This window comes from Camelus bactrianus, chromosome 25, assembly GCF_048773025.1.
Source record: "Camelus bactrianus isolate YW-2024 breed Bactrian camel chromosome 25, ASM4877302v1, whole genome shotgun sequence".
In the NCBI taxonomy this organism is placed as follows: domain Eukaryota; kingdom Metazoa; phylum Chordata; class Mammalia; order Artiodactyla; family Camelidae; genus Camelus; species Camelus bactrianus.
Window position 1 is genome coordinate 11,321,080 of NC_133563.1, and position 19,582 is coordinate 11,340,661.

General features: G+C 31.9%; 1 protein-coding gene across 11 annotated transcripts in view; it reads left to right on the plus strand.

Annotated features, from left to right (window-relative positions):
• The window catches only part of RIMS2 (regulating synaptic membrane exocytosis 2), a 509,607-nt gene that overhangs the window by 295,877 nt on the left and 194,148 nt on the right, over positions 1-19,582 (plus strand). For all 11 annotated transcript variants that reach the window (XM_045517246.2, XM_074352612.1, XM_045517245.2 and 8 more), the window contains 3 exons: positions 1,843-1,911; positions 4,027-4,183; positions 5,879-5,995. In XM_045517246.2, the coding sequence (XP_045373202.2) occupies positions 1,843-1,911; positions 4,027-4,183; positions 5,879-5,995 (343 nt within the window). The remainder of the gene's footprint in view (positions 1-1,842; positions 1,912-4,026; positions 4,184-5,878; positions 5,996-19,582) is intronic.

Sequence of the window (19,582 nt, forward strand, 5' to 3'; positions counted from 1 at the left end):
GGAGACTTCCATCAGGAAAGTAATCAAGATATGGAAGGAAGTAACATTTACAAAGCACATATGTACCTTATCCACCCCCGCACAAGACCACTGACAAAGGCTGATAAAATTAATTTCATCTTTTGCTGGTGTCGTTCTTGTCTTGCATCAGAGGCACATCTGATCCTTGACCAATACAAAAAGCATGTGGTCTTTATGCTCTGTAGTGTATGTGGCCCATCAAACTAATCATCGCTCTGTCTTTGAGCATTTACAAGGTGAAACATTACTACAAGCCGAGTAGCAGTTCTTAAATCTCTCATCTGTAGCCTCATCTGTGTTATCCCTCCTTTCTCCCAAGGTCATTTAGAATGTATGTCCTAATTTTATAAAACTTTTGCGGCAGTTCTGTTGGGATGTTGTCAGATAATTGTAGTTTCCATACTGGTTGGGACTATAAGAGCCTCAAATTGGGGCTAAAGCTTTATGACATATGAATTTGTAAGGAAAATAGTAGTGAGTTCATTCAGTGGAACCATGTGATCAAAAAAGATAGGTGTCTTCTACCTAACCATGAAAAGGGGAAAAACAAGAACTGCAGTTCCTGGCAAAAAAAAAAAAAGACTTTCCCTCTCCCAAGAGGGCAAGGATTAAAACAGATAAAAAAAAGGAAAAGAGAATGTATAGTGTATTTCTAACAGGATGTTGCAACAATGGAGGGAATTTCTGGAACGTTTTAATTATTGCTATTTTACACACCTTAGACAACATGGGCTTTCAGTGTTTTATAAATCGTATAGGCAAGCATTTATTTTCTCACAAAGTTTAGTCTCTTTAATGAATTATGTGTAGGATAAGTAAACAGATTAAAAACAAGTCCTCTTTTGAAAGAGCAACACTGTCTTCATTTATTGTTAAATATTCTCTGATACTAAGGAAGAGAAAAATGCATTAATCATTCTTTTGTGTCAGGTGTGCCTATTCCTGAGGCACATGTGGGAGGAACCATATATTAAAAACCAAACTGCAACATGTTTATGTATGTACGTGATATATTTCATAATTAAATGTGTACACTTAATCTGCTTTAGCCATCAAAGCTCTATTTAATTCAATTTAATGCTATTTTTGCCATAGCATGATTAACATTTTAAAGTTTTGTTTTAGCTTTGTTTTGTAAACAAAATACACAGCTCTTGAATTATAATAATAATTACTGCTCTGTCTTAGACTATTTCTTAGAAAACATAGCAGTTCATAATGGAGATGTGTTAGTCAGTTTTGTGGAGGATTTATTTCTCATTTTTTTCTCAGAGCAACAGAGAAACCACTAAAGTAATAGTAAAAGAAGAATGTTTAAGATATCAAATTATGCTTCCTCTCCATGAGTGTGGAAAATAAGAAATTGGGTATATTAAATTTATTGGTCACGCATATTAGAAAAAGACACATGAATGCCTTTGAATATAATGTTTGTATTTTGAAATTTACCTAGATTCAAGTGCCTTTATCAAAAAGCATCTAACATTGACCTGACTTAGCTATTTTTGATGCAGCTTTTTGTCCAATAGATTTTATCAATCAGCATCAAATCACTTACATATATTATTTAGTATTATTTCAAGCTTTAAGCTGTTTAGGAACTTTGTCTTATACATTTCAAGAGTAGTATTCTCACATAATGAAATATATGTGGAAACAAGTGTTTGTGAGTTCATAATGAGTTTTCTTCTCTCTATTTTTTATTCTCAAGTGTTCCATTTAAAATCCTTTCATTTGTTTTTCAGGTTGTTGAGGGGTTTTTTTTCCCTGTAACTGATCAGCAATTTTAATTATTGCTATTGTTTATTGTTTGCATCATAGGGTCAAAGAGAATAAGTGATAGTGAAGTCTCTGACTATGACTGTGATGATGGAATTGGTGTAGTATCAGGTAAGAATTTCAGAATTATTTTATAGTATTAAGAAGGAAGTGAAACTCATCATTAATTACCAATAAATAAGTAGATAGATAGGTAGATGGATAGATAGGTAGATGGATGGATGGATAGATAGGTAGATAGATAGATAGATAGATAGATAGATAGATAGATAGATAGGTAGGTAGATAGATAGGTAGGTAGATAGGTAGATAGATAGAGAAAGAACTTGCCTCTTTATCCCCCCAAAACAGCCTTTTGGCAGTTTAAATTGAATAATTCTAGTTGCTGGAATACCTGTACCAATTGTTAGATTAAATGTTCTTATTGAAAGATGTCAGATAAGTAAACACCAATTTTCTATTTTTAAATTACTACATAATAAGGATCTCAGTATAAATTATATAACTGAAATTTCTTTATACTTCACTAACAATGTGGGGGAAAAATACAGTCTTTTTGACATCACTACATACTCAAAGATGTCAAATATTTGAATGAATTTTTTGAACTGTTTTTATTGTTGTTATGTTAAGTATCGGGTTCAGCTACATTTTGAACTTATGATATTGTAGTTTAAAATATTGCCTCATTTATGGTTGGAAATTTATTTGATAATTTAATATTTTAGGTAAGTAGCTACTTTTTAATAAATTCTGGAAAAATATTTATATATATTATATTCCAAATATTATAGAAATATTTGAATCTCTTCTTGGAGGTTAGCCTAACAAACAACATAAGCATAGCTTATTTTGCCCTGAACAAAATGTCCTATTGAATATAAGACATGTTGCTTTTGGATCACTGACTGATCATTTCTGTTGGACAATTTTTGTTAGAGTATGAGCCCATTTGCATGCTATTAGTGTATTACTTTTTAAAAACTCAGTAACTATCTTTTAGCCTTTATTTTTTGCACTAAGGGTGAATGATGTATTAATTCACTAAGACTGAAAAAATAGTTTTCACGTTTTATGTTTTGTGAATTAAACCTCAATAAAGTCATATTTCTCATGACCTCTTGCTTGGAGATCGTTAGTATGTTTCCTTCTTGTACTCTAGCCCTTTGTTAATTGACTTTTCAGCTTCTTCTCCTTATTGGCTATCTAGCCACATCAGATTGTCTTCATCCAAATTATTTTCCTTCATGTCATTAAAGCTCTTTACGTTGATGTGACTTGGGGCGCATTATCAATTCTTCTATTTTCTATTTCTAAGATGACAAGAAAAAGATCATTTTATTATTTTTCTCTGTTAAAGGAAATGTATCTTTAAAAACTTTTCAGGAATCATTTGTTATTCGGGATAATACCTTCTGAAATAATTTTTGCTATTACAGAATAGTATTCAGAAAACCGACACAATTAAATGTGTTTACCCTGGGTTCATTTTTTTTTTACCATCATAAAACATCATCTTTTCTTGTGTCAACATTATTATAAATTCTTTTTATATATAATGAATCGTTTAATAATCCACTGAGGAGAAAAGACTGCTGTGTAATATCCTATGTTTTCCTATTTTGAATCCAGTATAATTTTTGAGACATAGTTTTCTCATCATATACTTTAATAATGCATTTAAAAATAACTTGTCAAAAGCTACAATACTGTAATCCTGATTCTGATATTTTCAAAGATACGGTGATGACTTCGAATCCTTGGAACCTCTCAGAGTTTATATATTTACTTAAAGAGGTATTCAGAGTGCTTTCTAATATTGCTCAACTATAGAAATTAGAAACTTTTGTGAAGTTAATCATTTTATTTATAATTGTTGAGAACCATTTGAAGCTCTTCTAAGTCACTGAAGAGATGAAAATGTTTTTAGGATAAACTTGAGTCTTTTATTGAAGATTACTAACTGCATAAAAAAGTTTTACTCTACCTAGCATAGTGCCTTGGACATAGTAGCTATCTAAATATTTGAATATTTGTCATTTCTTTCCAGTTTAAGTGTTTATAAAATATTACTTTATCTTAGTATTATGCTTTAGTCATTATGCTCTACATTTCATATATTCAGAGCCTTTCAACTTTACCAGCATTTTATGTTTTTCAGTAAAGTACAAAATGCAAAAGATCTTACTGTGTAGATAACTATAATCTTACTGTTTCCACCTTTAGATTATCGACACAATGGCCGAGATCTTCAAAGCTCGACATTGTCAGTGCCAGAACAAGTAATGTCATCAAACCATTGTTCACCATCAGGGTCTCCTCACCGAGTAGATGTTATAGGAAGGACTAGGTCATGGTCACCCAGTGTCCCTCCCCCACAAAGGTAAGATTGTATACATATTTTATTTGTAGGATGATGTTACAAGCCTATTTATCATAAAGTATTATTACAAATTTCTACAGATAATAAGTTTTTGTAGAAAAAAATTGCATAAGGAAAAACATACTATTTAATAGCCTATATAATAAGAGTAATATGAAATATGGGCTTCTTTGTAACTTTGGGTGACATTTTATTGTAAATTCATAATTATAAAGAAGATCCAACTTTCAGCTTCATATAAATAAATATTAAGCAGATCTAGTTAAACCCAACTAATTACACTCATGAATGATATACATATTGATAATTTAAGGAAAAGGAAAAAAATAAACATTTAATAGTGCCTTAAAATTAAGAACAATCATGCAAAGACTATAAGGGAATGCACAGGCAGAGGGAAGAATTGCTTGGAAAACCTGCAACTCCAGGTCTTAGCATAGTGGAAAACTGATCAATCCAGTTAGGTACAGAAACACTTAATGGAGTAAGAATCATGGAAATAATGTTTCCTAGCAGGAAATATGTGCATAATTTCACATTTTATATACTTGCAATGTTTAAAGAAATTTGAAATCTTAGAATTACAGCCTTGTATCACTTACTTTAAATGAGTAATTGAGTTAGTTTCAGACTTTTAGACTTAGAATTTTTAATTGTAGTCTTAATTTTATATGTGGTATTGGACTATCTAAGAGAACAAAATTTATTATATTTATAAATTTAACTTTATAAGGATATTAAGTACTTTAAAAGTGTTTACTTAATTTAGACAACTAAAGTAATTAAAAAGAAAATCTAATGTATTACATTTTTAAACAGAGTTTAAAATGTTTGCAGATGTTGAATTAACTAAGTTTTTTTGTAAATGGGACAAAAATTATTAAAAAGTCTTCTGAAAAGTAATTGCTTAAATGTGGCAGACCTATCAGTAGATTAATAAAATTTGTAATCTGAAATTTAAAGTGCAAGAAGGAACGAGATTTTGAATTTGTAGCTTTAATAAATTAAGCCCTTCCTCACTGGGAAAACAAAAAAGAATGCTTGACTTTTACCAAGGAGAGAATATTTGAACATGCCAATAGAAAATCAGCATGGGTTTCAGATTCGATTCAACTGTACTTAATAGAAGGACCATAATAACAGGAGCTTGTGTAAAAGGTTTATTGTATCATGAAAAAGAAGTATGTAAGTAGACAATCCAAGTCAAGGATGGTAGTTTACAAAAACAGTCATTGATTAATTGTAAAGACTTCAGTTTAGATTTAAAAAATACAAATAGCAATCCGTATCCCTAAAGTAAGGTCCTCCAATATATTGTGTATAAGCAACATGCTGAATTCATTTTCTCCACACAAATCTGTTCTTCCCTCTGTACTTCGTGTATCATTGCCATCACTAACACCTGGGAATCATCCCTTAATAGGTTTAATAATCCTATCTGTATCTCCATTGATATTAGCTTAATTTTATGTCGTACTTCTGTTATAGCAACAATCTCCTAACTTCATTGTCAGCCTTCTGTTGAAATTTATACCTTTAGCCAGAGGTGCAATTGGTTAAAACAAAACAAAAAACTTGGACTTGACATTACACTGATTTTTGTCTTTTCCTACTATCTTTATTAATACACTTAATTTCTTAGTGTAGTATATGATTATGGTTTATTAAGATATTTAATGGAATGTGCTATTTCAGTCGGAATGTGGAACAGGGACTTCGAGGGACACGCTCTACTATGGGACATTATAATACAATCAGCCGAATGGATAGACATCGTGTCATGGACGACCATTATTCTCCAGATAGAGACAGGTAAATATGATGAAATACTGTTAGACCTTATTATAATTGCTGCCTTCAGGAAGAAGGCATTACCATAAAATGTTTTCATCCTGAACTTGGGTATTTCTTATCTCAGTTTCTAAAACAATATGCTTCCTTTACAATGCCTACACTGATTCTTATGACTGCCACATCATTAAGAAAAATTAAAGAAAGAAAAACAACCTTTTCTTTAGTAAGAAAAAAAGTTTAGTTTACTCTTGCAATTTTGGTACTTTGTTAAATCAAACCAATTAGTGAATTTGCACATGAGGTTATGATGCTAATCATAATGAAAAGAAGATGTTTTATTATTTTTACCTTATCATAACCAATTATTATATAGAAAAATACTTTCATGAGACAATAGACTTAAAGTCTTTTACACTCATCAGGGAAATCATTGTGACTTCTTACATATAAAAATGTTGAGACAAGTCTGGTTTGTTAGGAAACAGACACAAAAACTGATTCATGAAGAGGTTTTTCCTCATGGCTTTCAGTAAACCTTTTAAGCATTTTAAAGAATTAGGCTTGTTGACTGCTGCATTTGGAAGAATGCTCTGAATTTGTTCAATTAAATGTGACATACTTAGAAGTAATATGGTATGTTTCAATACATGCATTAATTACTATTTTTTTAAGTTAAGTAAATTGATTAACCCTCTATATTGGTTTGGTTATATATAAAATGAAAAATGCTGTGATATTTCCCCCAAACTATCAAATGGGTTTAAGATAAGGATTAGGAAAGAAAACTTAATTTACTATTCAGAGAATATTGTTATAAAATAACAAGGGAACTCAGAAATCTCTTTGTATGTATCCTAAACTAATTTTAGTAAAAACCTTCGGGGGGGTTTAAATCAACTGCTAGGAAAATTTGTTCTCGGTATTTACAAATTTCATTGTTTTGTCTAAATCTAGAGTTATTTATACTCAATTTGTGCTTATAATTTCATTGTGTTCAAATACACATTTCCAAAAGATAAGACGGGGTATCTTCAATCGTGTCAAACAAGTATTGGGTTTTGTGTCTGAGATCTAAGAAGAAATAGGAAGTTACTAAATTAACATCTTTATTAGTGTTGAATGAAAGTTAATGTTTTTTTCTTTTTAATTTATTTGACTTTTTCATAGTGATCTTTAGGAGTAATTATAGGTATGCTACCTATAGAAATTGATGCTTATGAAGTACAGTAGTGAAAGAAAGGTGACTATACTGGTATTATTAGGCATTGGAAGGAGTCATATTAGGGTGAGTGAATGAGTTTTTTTGTTACCTAATAGAACTTCAATGAGTTTGACAATTTCAGGAAATTATTTATATGGTGATTTATTGACTCCTTGTTCACTGAAGTTTTATAAAGGAAATGATGACGGAGAGAAGTCTGAAATGACTTTAAATCTTTCAGGCTTTTGTCAAATGGACTATATTTTTTCTGAGGACAGTATGGTCTAAATCTTGCAGAGAAGAATATAATAAAATTAACCTCTAAAATTATACTTACACACAAAAATGGTCACTACATATCAAACACATTATTTTATCAATATTTTAAAGAAAAAAATTGCTATTAAATCCTTGGTGACTAATCCTTGGTATTAGTTAATATTTGAATTAGTCATAATTGAAATGTTATATTTTTCTCATTTATAACTTTATGAATCTTTTAGTTTAGCAAAAATATTCAAGTAATTCAGAAGTTTTGGGGGAAATTGATCTGTGTGGCTTTATTATTAGAGTGCTATAGATTACCAGATTATAATTATTCTTAGTTGTGAACTGTTTTAGGTCACATTAAACAAGGAGTTCTTAGTTTCTGTTTTATCCGAATATTCTAAAAACTGTACAATAATAGAATGCATGTGAAGGCATTGTAATTATTACGTACTGGCTAGAAGGCAAGAATGCTCTAGAATTCTTACAGTGAATTCTCATGAACAGCATTTTATAGAATCCGTCAATAATACTGTTGATTTAAAAGCCTAAAATAATTTCCTTTGAGATCATAAGTGAAATTTAGTTACTTTTGGTAGTGCGTTACTTTTGTCAGTAAGAATCGACCCACTGGATCATAATAGTATTGCATGGAAGGTACACCTTTCCATAGGATTTGAAATTAAATGGCACTGGATTTGAATTTAGTCTTTTTATCACTTGCCAGCTGTGTGTATGTGTGTGCTAACCTCTTTGGCACTCAATTTCCTTATCTATAAAACTAGAAAATTTATACCAATTTTATAGGGTTATTGCGTAGATTGGGTGACACAGGACTTCCAGTTGCATGGTATGTATGTACTCAAAAAATGTGCTTTACTCTTAACATTTTAAAAGGATCTTTTGGTTTACAAATAATTTACATTTTAATGTTCTTATCAATTAAGCAGAGAAAAGAGAAATCAGTAATTCAAGTGTTTTTAAGAGGTTTGTAGAGAATGTAGGACGTGAGTTGGACCTCGAAAATGGGCATATTTATTCAGGCGAGGACAGGAGCAAAGATGCAGAGGCAGAATGCATATGTACATCCATGTACCCAGTACAAAGGATATGGGACTTGGGGACATATTGGAAGTTGTGAATGAAGATAATGGCTTTTTACATTGGTTATACTGGAGGAGATGATGCCATTTGACATTAACTCACGGTACCTGGTTAAAGTTAAGTGGCATAAGAACGAAATACAGTATTCATATCCTTTTCTTATAGGTAATGTAAAAAGAATTATATTTAGAAATTTGATTGGATCTTTATTTCTTGGCATATCTCACTTTATAATCATTAGTCAAAATCCTATTCTGTTTTGAAAATAAAGTAGGTTCATTACAAGTAATTGAGAAACTTGGATATAGGGATATTAGTCAAAAATGGTTAGTTGTAATGGACATCTTTCATCTTCCTCTCCATCCCCCCTACTTTTTGGTTTTCTCTAATTTCTCTGGTAAATCTTGGTAACTACTACAATTACGAACATCATTTTCCCAGGGCAAACTATATGGCTTTAGTATTAGAAATCACTTCAAGAGCTTATTTGTTTACATGAGTTACTTTACTATTTGAATAAGTATAGAGTACTAGGTACTATTTCTGTACATGTCAGAGATATCCTGCAGTCCACATTTTTATGTCTATCCAAGAGGCCAAAATATATTAGATGCATTTAATTACATGGAGTATATTTTTAGCATAATAATAAAAATATATAATTAACACTGGCAGAAGATACATTATTCCATAAACTTTTTTGTGCATTCAGTTAATGCATTTATATTCTAAAAAGAAAAATGTCCTATTATATGGATTTCTGAAGTACCTCACACACTTAGGCTATTTCTCTACTCTTTATCAGGCAACCAGCTACCAGAAAGTGACAAACATACCCATAACTATTTATAGTTTTTTTGGTTCTTTCAGTTATCAACTATGAGAGAAATACATCTCTGAAAGTTTGAAAATATAGAGAAAGTAAGTGAAAAAAGAGAATTTACCTTACAAAAATAATATGACTTTTTATTTATCATATTTCAGTAATACATTTTAACATAGTTAAATCATAGTATATTTTAGGATCTATAAAGGAGTAAGACATTAACAATATTAAAGACACTGAGTGGAAAGTTTTGTATTAAGTTGAGATTGTTGGAAACTTAGCTTTCAAAACTATAGGTTACTTAAGAATAAGATATTTCATCTCCTCCTTTTGCAGTCCTTTTTGTATATGTGGTAGTTCCTAAAAGGGGACATTCAGGCTAATTAAATACAACAGAAGGATGATTCATTATAAATATGATTTTTTTTGTCTTCAAAGATTATATTTTTTTGTAAGAATCAAAGTGTATCAAGAAATTTGATCAGTAATCTTGTTCAGTTCTTTGAATAGTGATATTTTTATCATAATTTGACAATCTGTAACTTCATTTTTTGTCTTTTCAAAATTTAATCATTCTTTTAGTTTTTCTATTTTATTCTTTTACAATGAATTACTACTCTGCTCAATTTTTTTTAATTTGTATTAAATGCAGTTTTTATTATAACTGTTATTTCTTTAATGCATTATATTTATTCAAGACAGTATTTATAGCTAAGATTTCAAAGTCCATTAATTTGGGGAGAAAAGTAAGCACAGTTTAATGGAGAAGTGTAAATAAAATGTTTTTAAGTTGTACCAAGTGTGTGCGACGAAGGACTTTGCGTACATCTCTGTATCTTAGGTAGATTTTAGGAGGCTTACCAAAGCAGTATGTTTAATTTTATGTAATATACATAGATGCATTCTTTTATTTTCCACTCAGTCTCAAGGGAGATTATGACTAGATTAGGTTAAGAGGTATAATATGTCTATAGAAAAGCATATAGTCACAGTTCTCCAAAGAAACAGAACTAATAGAATAGATGGGTACATACATACATACATACATACATACATACATACATACATAGTGAGAAATTGGCTCTCATGATTGTGCAGGGTAAAAAGTTCTACTATCTGCTGTCTGCAACCTTGAGACCCATGAAATTGTGGTGTAATTTAGTCTGAGTCCATAGACCTGAGAAGCAGGGGAGCCTATGTTATAAATGTCAGTCAGAGGACCAGAGAGTTATGAGATAATTAGCTCAAAAGTGAGGAGGAAAAAAAGGCCACAAAACCAGACATAGGGATCTATGGATCAGAATAGAGAGCCCCGAAATAAAACCACACACCTAAGGTCAATTAATGTTAATTGACAAAGGAGGTAAAAATATACAACGGAGAAAAGATAGCCTCTTCAGGAAGTGACTTTGGGAAGGTTGGACAGCCACTTGTAAATCAATGAAGTTAGAACTTTCCCTCACACCATACACAAAAATAAACTCAAAATGGCTTAAAAGACTGAAAACATAAGATAAGACACTATAAACTTCCTAGAAGAAAACATAGGCAAAACATTCTCTGACATAATCTTAGCAGTGTTCTCCTAGGGCAGTCTATAAAGGCAATAGAAATAAAAGCAAGAATAAACAAATGGGACCTACTTAAACTTAGAAGCTTTTGCACAGCAAAGGAAACCATAAACAAAATGAAAGGACAACCTATGGACTGGGAGAAAATATTTGCAAATGATGCAACTGACAAGGGCTTAATTTCCAGAATATATAAACAGCTCATACAACTCAATAACAAAAAAGATGAACAACCCAATCAAAAAATGGACAGAAGACCTAAACAAACAATACTCCAAATGAACACATAAAATTGGCCAATAGGTACATGAAAAAAAATGCTTATTATTGCTAACCATTAGAGAAAAGCAAATCAAAACTACAGTGAGTTATCACCTCACACCAGTCAGAATGGCCATCATTAAAAAGTCCACAAACAATAAATGCTGGAGAGGGTGTGGAGAAAAGGGAACCCTCCTGCATGTTGATTGGAGAGTAATTTTGTGCAGCCATTATAGAAAACAGTATGGAGATTCCTTAAAAAACTAAAAATAGAGTAACATATGATCCAGCAATCCCTTTCCTGGGCATATATCCAGAGGAAACTCTAATTCTAAAAGATACACTCCAGTGTTCATAGCAGCACTATTTATAATAGTCAAGACATGGAAGCAACCTAAATGTCCATTGACAAATGATGGATAAAAGAGATATGGTATATATACACAACAGAATACTACTCAGCCATAAAAAAGAATGAAATAATGCCATTTTCAGCAATGTGGATGGACCTGGAGATTGTTATACTAAGTGAAGTAAGCCAGAAAGAGAAAGAAAAATGTCATATGGTATCACTTATATGTGGAATCTAAAAAAATGAGAAATGTTATTTACCAAACAGAAACAGACTTACAGACATAGAAAACAAACTTGTGGTTACCAGGGGGCAACAGGGATGGTGGGTAGAGGGATAAATTGGGAGTTTGAGATTTGAAGACACTAAGTTCTATAGATAAACAGCAATGTCCCTGTAGAGCACAGGGAACTATATTCAATACCTTGTAATAACCTATAATGAAAAAGAATATGAGAAGGAAGACTCAAATGAGAATCTCATCTGGATACAACCTCACAGACACACCCAGAATTACTGGTTAATGTGGGTACCCCTTGGCCAGTTAAACTGACACATAAAATTAACCACCACAAAAAGAGAAACAAAATAAACTGCTGCTCTATGAAGGTTATTCTTGTTTAATGTTTTCTTTGGCTTATAGGGGCAAAATTAACTATAAGTTTCCTCAAGGAAAATATTAGAAGTTGGATGACAATATATAAGTTCTATGAATATTAAAAATTTTAACAAGCTTTGAATTTTACACATTTTTGTTACACTTAAGTAAGTTTTAGAGGCAGTCTTTTCCTTTTAAATACAATAAATCCCAGCCTCACTACTGTTGGGTATTCTTTCTACTCTTTGTAAAGCTAGGAATATCTCTTTTTGATACTATTTTCCTTATTTTCTTTTACTACATTGGTTTGTAATCTTCTGTTTACATTTCTAGAATGTTTCTATGATCACATGAACCACTATTCTCTTTGGAGAGTAGGTTCACCATGAAAACAACATAATTCTGTTTTTACTTTTTATTTCAACCCAAAGTATATTTATTGAATGGGTCAGCTACTGTGCACAAAGATTTAGAATAGACATTATCTTGGTCTAGCTCAATGGATTATTCAACTGATCATGCCAATTAATTTATACCAACTAATTATAAAATGTAGAAGACGTGAGGTCTAAGCATAATAGTATTGGAACAGATTGGAGAGAAAATTACTTGCTTGGATGTATTGGGAAAAGCTTCAAGAAGAATTTGGACTTCAAAGATGAGTAGAAGTTTGAAAGGCAATGAAGTGGAAACAGAGAAGGACAGATGGAATTCTTGGGAAAGTGATAAGCATGAACAAAGTCTTGGAGTTAGAAAGTATGGGATTTATTTAGAGAATCTTAGGTAGTCTGGTGGACCCAGATAAAAAGTTGTGTGGGAAAAGGGAAGTAATTGGAGAAGATTGAAAGTAGCTTAGAACTTAATTTGTATGCCATTTTAAGGAATATATACTTTTTTACTTTTTTTTTTTTTTTTTTTTGATATGGGAAGTCACTGAAGGATTTGGAGCAAGCTACCTACATGATCTGAAGCGTAATTTGTAAATACACTTCCATAGGTAGGGTGGAGAATGGATTAGATCAGGAGAGGGCTGGGTTCTAAAAGGAGGCCTAATAGAAGGTTATTTCAATGGACGTGGTAAGCCTGATGTAAGGTATTTTCAGGAGAAAAGGAAAAGACGGGACAAATTTGAGTTATTGGACATTAGACCTAGCAATGTTCATAAATCAACTGAATGTGGAAAATAAGGAAAGTGGAGGAGTTAAATTTTGAGATTTTGAAGCTTGATTTATTAAGTAAATATTTAAATCCTTAGTTAAAACTGAGATTACAAGAAAAGGAATAGCTGAAGTATTAAGTTCCAGGGGGAATTAAAGAATTGTATTTGAAACTAGAAAGGCCTTTAGAGATTGTAGGGTCCGAGGTTCTAAAGAGGCACCTGAAGGACTGCTGCTGTACGCAAGGTTGAAGCCAAACGGGTAAGATTTAGGCTTCTCACTCCCTCTGCAGCACAGAGCCATTCTGATTTTATCAGATTCTTAAATTTTGCTTTTACATAAAATTTTGTTTGAAGAAAACAAGTGGTCTTCTCAATAAAAAAGTTGGTAAACTACTGCTCCAGCACCCTTATTTCACAAATGCAGCACCAGATGTCCAAATAGGCAGATGTCTTGCTCAAGTCTTACAATTAACATGTGCTTTTCTGAAATGCCTACATAACCCTCTAGCAGCCATGTGGAGAGCCCAGGAAGCCGCTGGAAAGGTGAAACCCAGAGGAAAACCAAGGCTAAACCAAAGTGAGAGTTTACACTATAAAAACAAATAGTATCATCCAGAAAGAATGTGTTGGAATATAAAGGTTGAGAAACAAATCTTGGGAAACCACTACCTCTAAGGAATACAAAGTAAGGGAATCAGTAAGTGAAATGGATAAAGAAGCAGTTAGATAGATGGGCCACCAGGACAAAGTGTACATGTTAAAAGCCTGAATTTTGGCTTAAGAAAAACCCTGAGTTTGAAACTCAGTCTTTCTACTAAACTATATGGCTGTGCGTAAGCACTCAGCCTGTTTCTCTGTCTTGGGAATACTAGAACCTATCTCAGAGTTGTTAGGAGAAGGAGAGGTAAAAGAGATAACACAGACAAAGCTTTAGCAGAGTACTTGGCACATAGTTACATGTTAAATATTATTTTTAGTAGCTAGAGAGGATAGTGTTTCAGAAACCGAGAGAGTGTGTCAAGAAATAGAGGTTGAAAATCAATGTCTAAAATTATAGATAAGTGTAGTGTGATGAAGATCAAGAGGAAATTAAATGTTTTTTAGGATTTCACAGGTAAAATTCACAAGATAGCTTCAAGAGAACGGAAGAGGCAGAAGTCAAATTACAGTAAGCTTTGAGAAGTATGAAAGTGAATTGTAGAAGAAAGTAAGCAAGAATTGTAGATATGTCTAAGATGTTTTGTGATGAAAGCAAAGTCAGAGGAAAGAAAGGTTAGTGAAGATTTTATTTGTAGGATTAAGTGCAGTTGTGGAAGGGAAAGCATGAGACAAAAATGAATGAAGCAAGGTCATGAGAAAAGTAGGATTACAAGTAGAGGAATTTCTTCCTTTGTTGCAGAAGAAAAGGACGAGTGAAGATATAAATATATTCTATATTTAGAGGTAGAAGTGTGGAAATTGAGAGTGCAAGGTTGGTTTCCATCTTTTACTGAAACATAATGATCATCTGCGAAAATTGTGTTTTGACATGAAAGGTTTAAAAAAAATAGAAAAATTTGAATTAGTGCTATAGAAAGAAGAGAATCAGCTCCTGAGGGGGGAAAAAGGTCAATGTGCTACTTTCCAGTAGTCATGAGGCATGAAGTGCAGCAGAGCCAGTAAACACGTAGTAAACATAGTGAATGGAAAAATGAATATCATCCAATACATTTAGAAAATAAAATTAATAATCAAGTAAAGATATTTTGAATCAATTTGTTCCTCACTTAATGGAATTTTATAAGCCCTTTTGGTTATTTTTAATTATTAATGATTGAAGAAGAAATAATTGCCTTATAAAATCTAAGTATAAGTGTTAGAAATTACTTTTATTGTTTTCTTCTTAAACTTTCTGGTTATTTTATTATTTTTCTCTTCCTACTTTTCCTCTTAAAAAATGAGAAAGCATCTGTACTGTATAACATTTTATAGTTGGTGCTGAAGATGTTTGAGTGATAATTGATAAAATTTTATTTTGAAATATTGTTTAAATCTCAATTTGTTACATTTTGTTGTGTTTTGTTTTAGAGTCCTTAGAATAGTTTAACCTTTAGCACTGCCATGTTACAATGCACATTGGGAGGAAGGAGCAAGCTTTCCAGTGACAATTTTCATTTGCTTTGCTTACTATCTGCTTATCTTTTTTGAATCTCACTTTAAAAAATTAAACTCTACCTTCTCATTTCTTTCCTGAGTCTCATTTATATTCTTGTTTCTGCCATGCTTGCAGTCATTTTCTTACTCTACCTCGCTCCAGATATAATCAGACCATTGAACATCATCACAGGGACGGCAGGTATATTTTTCTTACAATTGAGTCTGTCCGTAGAATTGCATGTGCCTGTCTATTGGTGTGATATAATTCACTTCTATTTCTGTTTTTTGTATATACATAGTGGTTATAGATGAAATATATAAATATTATCCTTATAAAATAGTAGGAAATAAAGCATATATAAACACTTCAATTGTGGTCGAATGTCAAAAATAGACCTTCCCCTACTGGACTGGATCATCTCTTCGATGATTCTAAAAATTTAGTTCATCAGGAATTACATTTGACTCTTATTACCTAGAAAGGTAGAATAATAGTATTATTAAAAATTAATAGCAATTAATAGCTCATCTTTCTCTGCAGAGTTCATAATTAGACATTTAAACAGCGTTAGTTGATTGGTATATGATCTTAACAACCAACTTCCCCCAGCTCCCTCCACAATTGAGTCAGTCCTTGAAAGTACTTAGCTTGAGCTGAAGTTTATGAGGCTAAACTTAGGTTTACGGTTATCTTATCAAAGGCTATGGTCTACTTATTGGTCATAGCAGATGGTCCTGGATCTGTGGAGAATACTGAGTCTGTGGCAAAATCTTTGTTCATTTCTAATCTACCACCATTCTTCTTGTATTGAATGAAAATGTCAATTACCTGACATTTAACAAAAAGGGAGATTAACTTTCTAGTTAATCCTAGAAGGAAATCTAGCAGGGAAAGAAGGTCTCCAAAGTTTGCGGTTTCTCAGGGCTAAATGGAGCTTTAGGGATTTGAGTCAGTTCAGTGACATTTTGAGGTCCTATAGGCAGAGACAAGAATGGCAATGATGCAGCTGGTTGTGGGCTCAGCTGTATAGATAAGCAATTATGTGCTGTACTCACTCTGACTATTGTTTCAAAGTGGTTTAGGTTATGTTTAGACCACTTTTATCCTATCAGTTAAGTTAACTAAGAGTTGATAATGATATGCAATATAATGTATATGTGCAGTCAAACTATAATAATTCTACCTATAAAACTGAAAAAGAAAAAAAAGAGTTGATAATGATAGAGCTTAGAAAAAATAATTGAAAATAATGGGTAAATTCCTAAGGACTGAATTCGCTCAGACAAATGTGGAAGGGAACACAAGAAATAACATCAACACTAAATCCTAATAATTCAAGTTTTGTGATGTCTTTCAGTAAACATAATTTAAATTAAGTACCTTCCAGTTTATTGCATGATAGTGGTTATTGCTATATTTTATTTTCTTTTACGTTTCTCAGTCTCTTTCCTGTTATTTTGCTTCAGTACTAAGTAGTTCTTTTTTGTTGTTAATGTCTTTTATTTTTACTATTGCTGTATATTACATTCATACTATTTTTTTGGTTGCAATGATTATACACTTACCTTACAAATATTGAAAAAGTTGTATAACTATCCTTATAATTAGCCAAGACCTTTTTTAAGGTGGGTGGCATGAATGAGACATTACTGATTATAAGATTATTCTTCTTATGCTGGTATCTTTTCATTTAAATGTAAATTAAAATTATGCATCCCATGAGTTGTTTATATTCTGCATTTTTCTTACTTATCAATAAGTAAATTGTCTACTTTGTATTATTTATTCTTTCAATAAATCAACATAGATGGAATCAGTTCTTGATCAGCTCTAAGCTGATTATCAATTTCATATACTTACTCAACTCTTAACCTCAGCCTACCTGGTCTGTTTCGAAAGGTACATTTCTGAATTGTCTTCTGTGCCATGATTTAATTTGTGGTCAGGAAACACAATATCGTTCATGTTTATATTAAAGCAAAACACAGTTGGGAAAATCAGTTTTAGAAATCAAGTTATCAAATAACTTACTGAAAGGTTTACTGTCATTTAAATGATTTAAATTTGTGAGTCTTAAGTATGCCTACTGCGGAAAAATTGGATAGATTTTGTAAGAATGAGCCTCTTTAAGGTTGCTTTTAAAAATACTATGTTTTATCGTTATTAATTTGATACATACAAGAGAAAGTATTCTCATTTCAAAGCATGATAATAAAATAAACATCCATGAATCTTCTACCCAAATTGAGAACCAGAATATATGGTTATATTTCTTGCATCTACCCATAGTTCCTTTCCTATTGCATTTGTGTGTCTCTTTCACAGAAATAGTAAATGCTATACTGAATTTTCAGTTTGACATTTCCTTCCTTTGTTTTTTAAAAGTGACTTTGATCACTTATTTCACTCTGCTAATTTTCTGAGTTACTTAGTCCCTCTGACAAACATTTCAATCCACTCTGAGATTCTGGCGATTGTTGAAGATGTAAAAGCTCATCTAGTCACCTACCCCTTCTCCTTTATTTATTACCATGACGTCTGTGCTTCTTGTTTAACCCTTGTATGTGATGCAGCTGAGCACAACCATCTACTACCCTCACACATTGATGTCGTCGGTTGACCCTTTGATTATGCCATTTTGTTCACTGAAGAGGATTTTAGCACCTGGATTTAGTCTTCCTCTTTATCACAATTACTGCCATCAACCTGAGTGATGTTAGCATTCACCTGAATGATCTGTTCGGCACCCAGTCACTTCCTTGACTATCTCAAATTGGAGGTAGAGAACTTTACGCCCAAATCTATTTCATTCACTCCCCTAACCATGCTCTGAATCTTATAATTTGAAACTGTTCTACCTTTGAAAACTTTAAAATTTTTATACAACTTTTAAAGGTTACTTTACATTTACAGTTATTACAAAATACTTTACTCTTGGATAAGAACTACACATGGTTCTTTCTTATTCTCTCATTGAGTTACTTTGAATGTACTAGTTCTTTTATCTCAGTAGAAGACTCTAGTCTCTTTACCCCTTTACCTTTCCCAGTTATTCTCCACTTTTCTTTACTTGCTTACATACCAAGAGGTTGAATCTATTCTCAGAAATATCCTCAGTCCCTTTACTACATTGTTATTCTTTTACCTATTTGATAAAGTCCAAATCTGGATCTGTCTCTTTCTCTTGCTGAATGATTTTTTGATCTGAATGACCCAAGTTCTCCCTAACTACCTACTTGAGAAAAAAATGACTGAACACTTAAAGGAAAAGTGACCTTTTTATTGAACGTTGTGAAAAGAATAGAAAGAAATTGGCACCTCCTGAGTATCTGGTTTCCCAGTCTAGATCTCAAGGTTCCATTTACTGTCTTGTTGTGGGAATTCCCTTTCTGTAAATAAATATGTGTTAATAGTTCTGAGTGAACTGTAGTTTGGGTATATGAACTCTGGAATTTTCTGAATGGGATAAGTGCAAGAAACTGAACATGGCATCCCCAGTATGTGATGAATCAGAACCATTGGTCTCTCTACCCCAAGTTTGTAAAATGAAAAATTATGAGTGCTGTCTCTTCCAAACAGATGAATAGAAGCTTAAATAATGTTTGCTAAACTTCTTTTATATTACTTCAGGAAACAAATATTAATTAACATTAGGAATCAAAACTTTTTTTCTTCTGGCCAGGTTGTGCTGACCAGTACAAAATTATCTCTTGATTCATTGTGTATTTTAAAACACAGTCAACATTTAAACAAATATATTTAGAATGAATATCACGTTATTTTTAATTAATATCCCTTTGAGAGCTATCTTTTATTTTAATAAATGTATTTTTTATATTTTAAAATTTACCTCATATCCTAATTTTTTTCCTCGTATTTATCTGTACTTAAAGCTATAAAGCTTAATTATTTCTCTACTTAAAGCATATTAAGACATCATTGACACTGATGGTGGACAACATGGCAACTTTTATGTAAAGATGTGATGGAGGAGACAATAACTAGGCTATATCTTAAAGGAAGATTTAGAATTATTTAGATTTATATGGAGGTAGGGTAGGATGTTGGTAGAATTTTAAAGAAATGTATGAGCAGAGTTACTGAAGTAGTAAAAACCATGTTTTAGCAC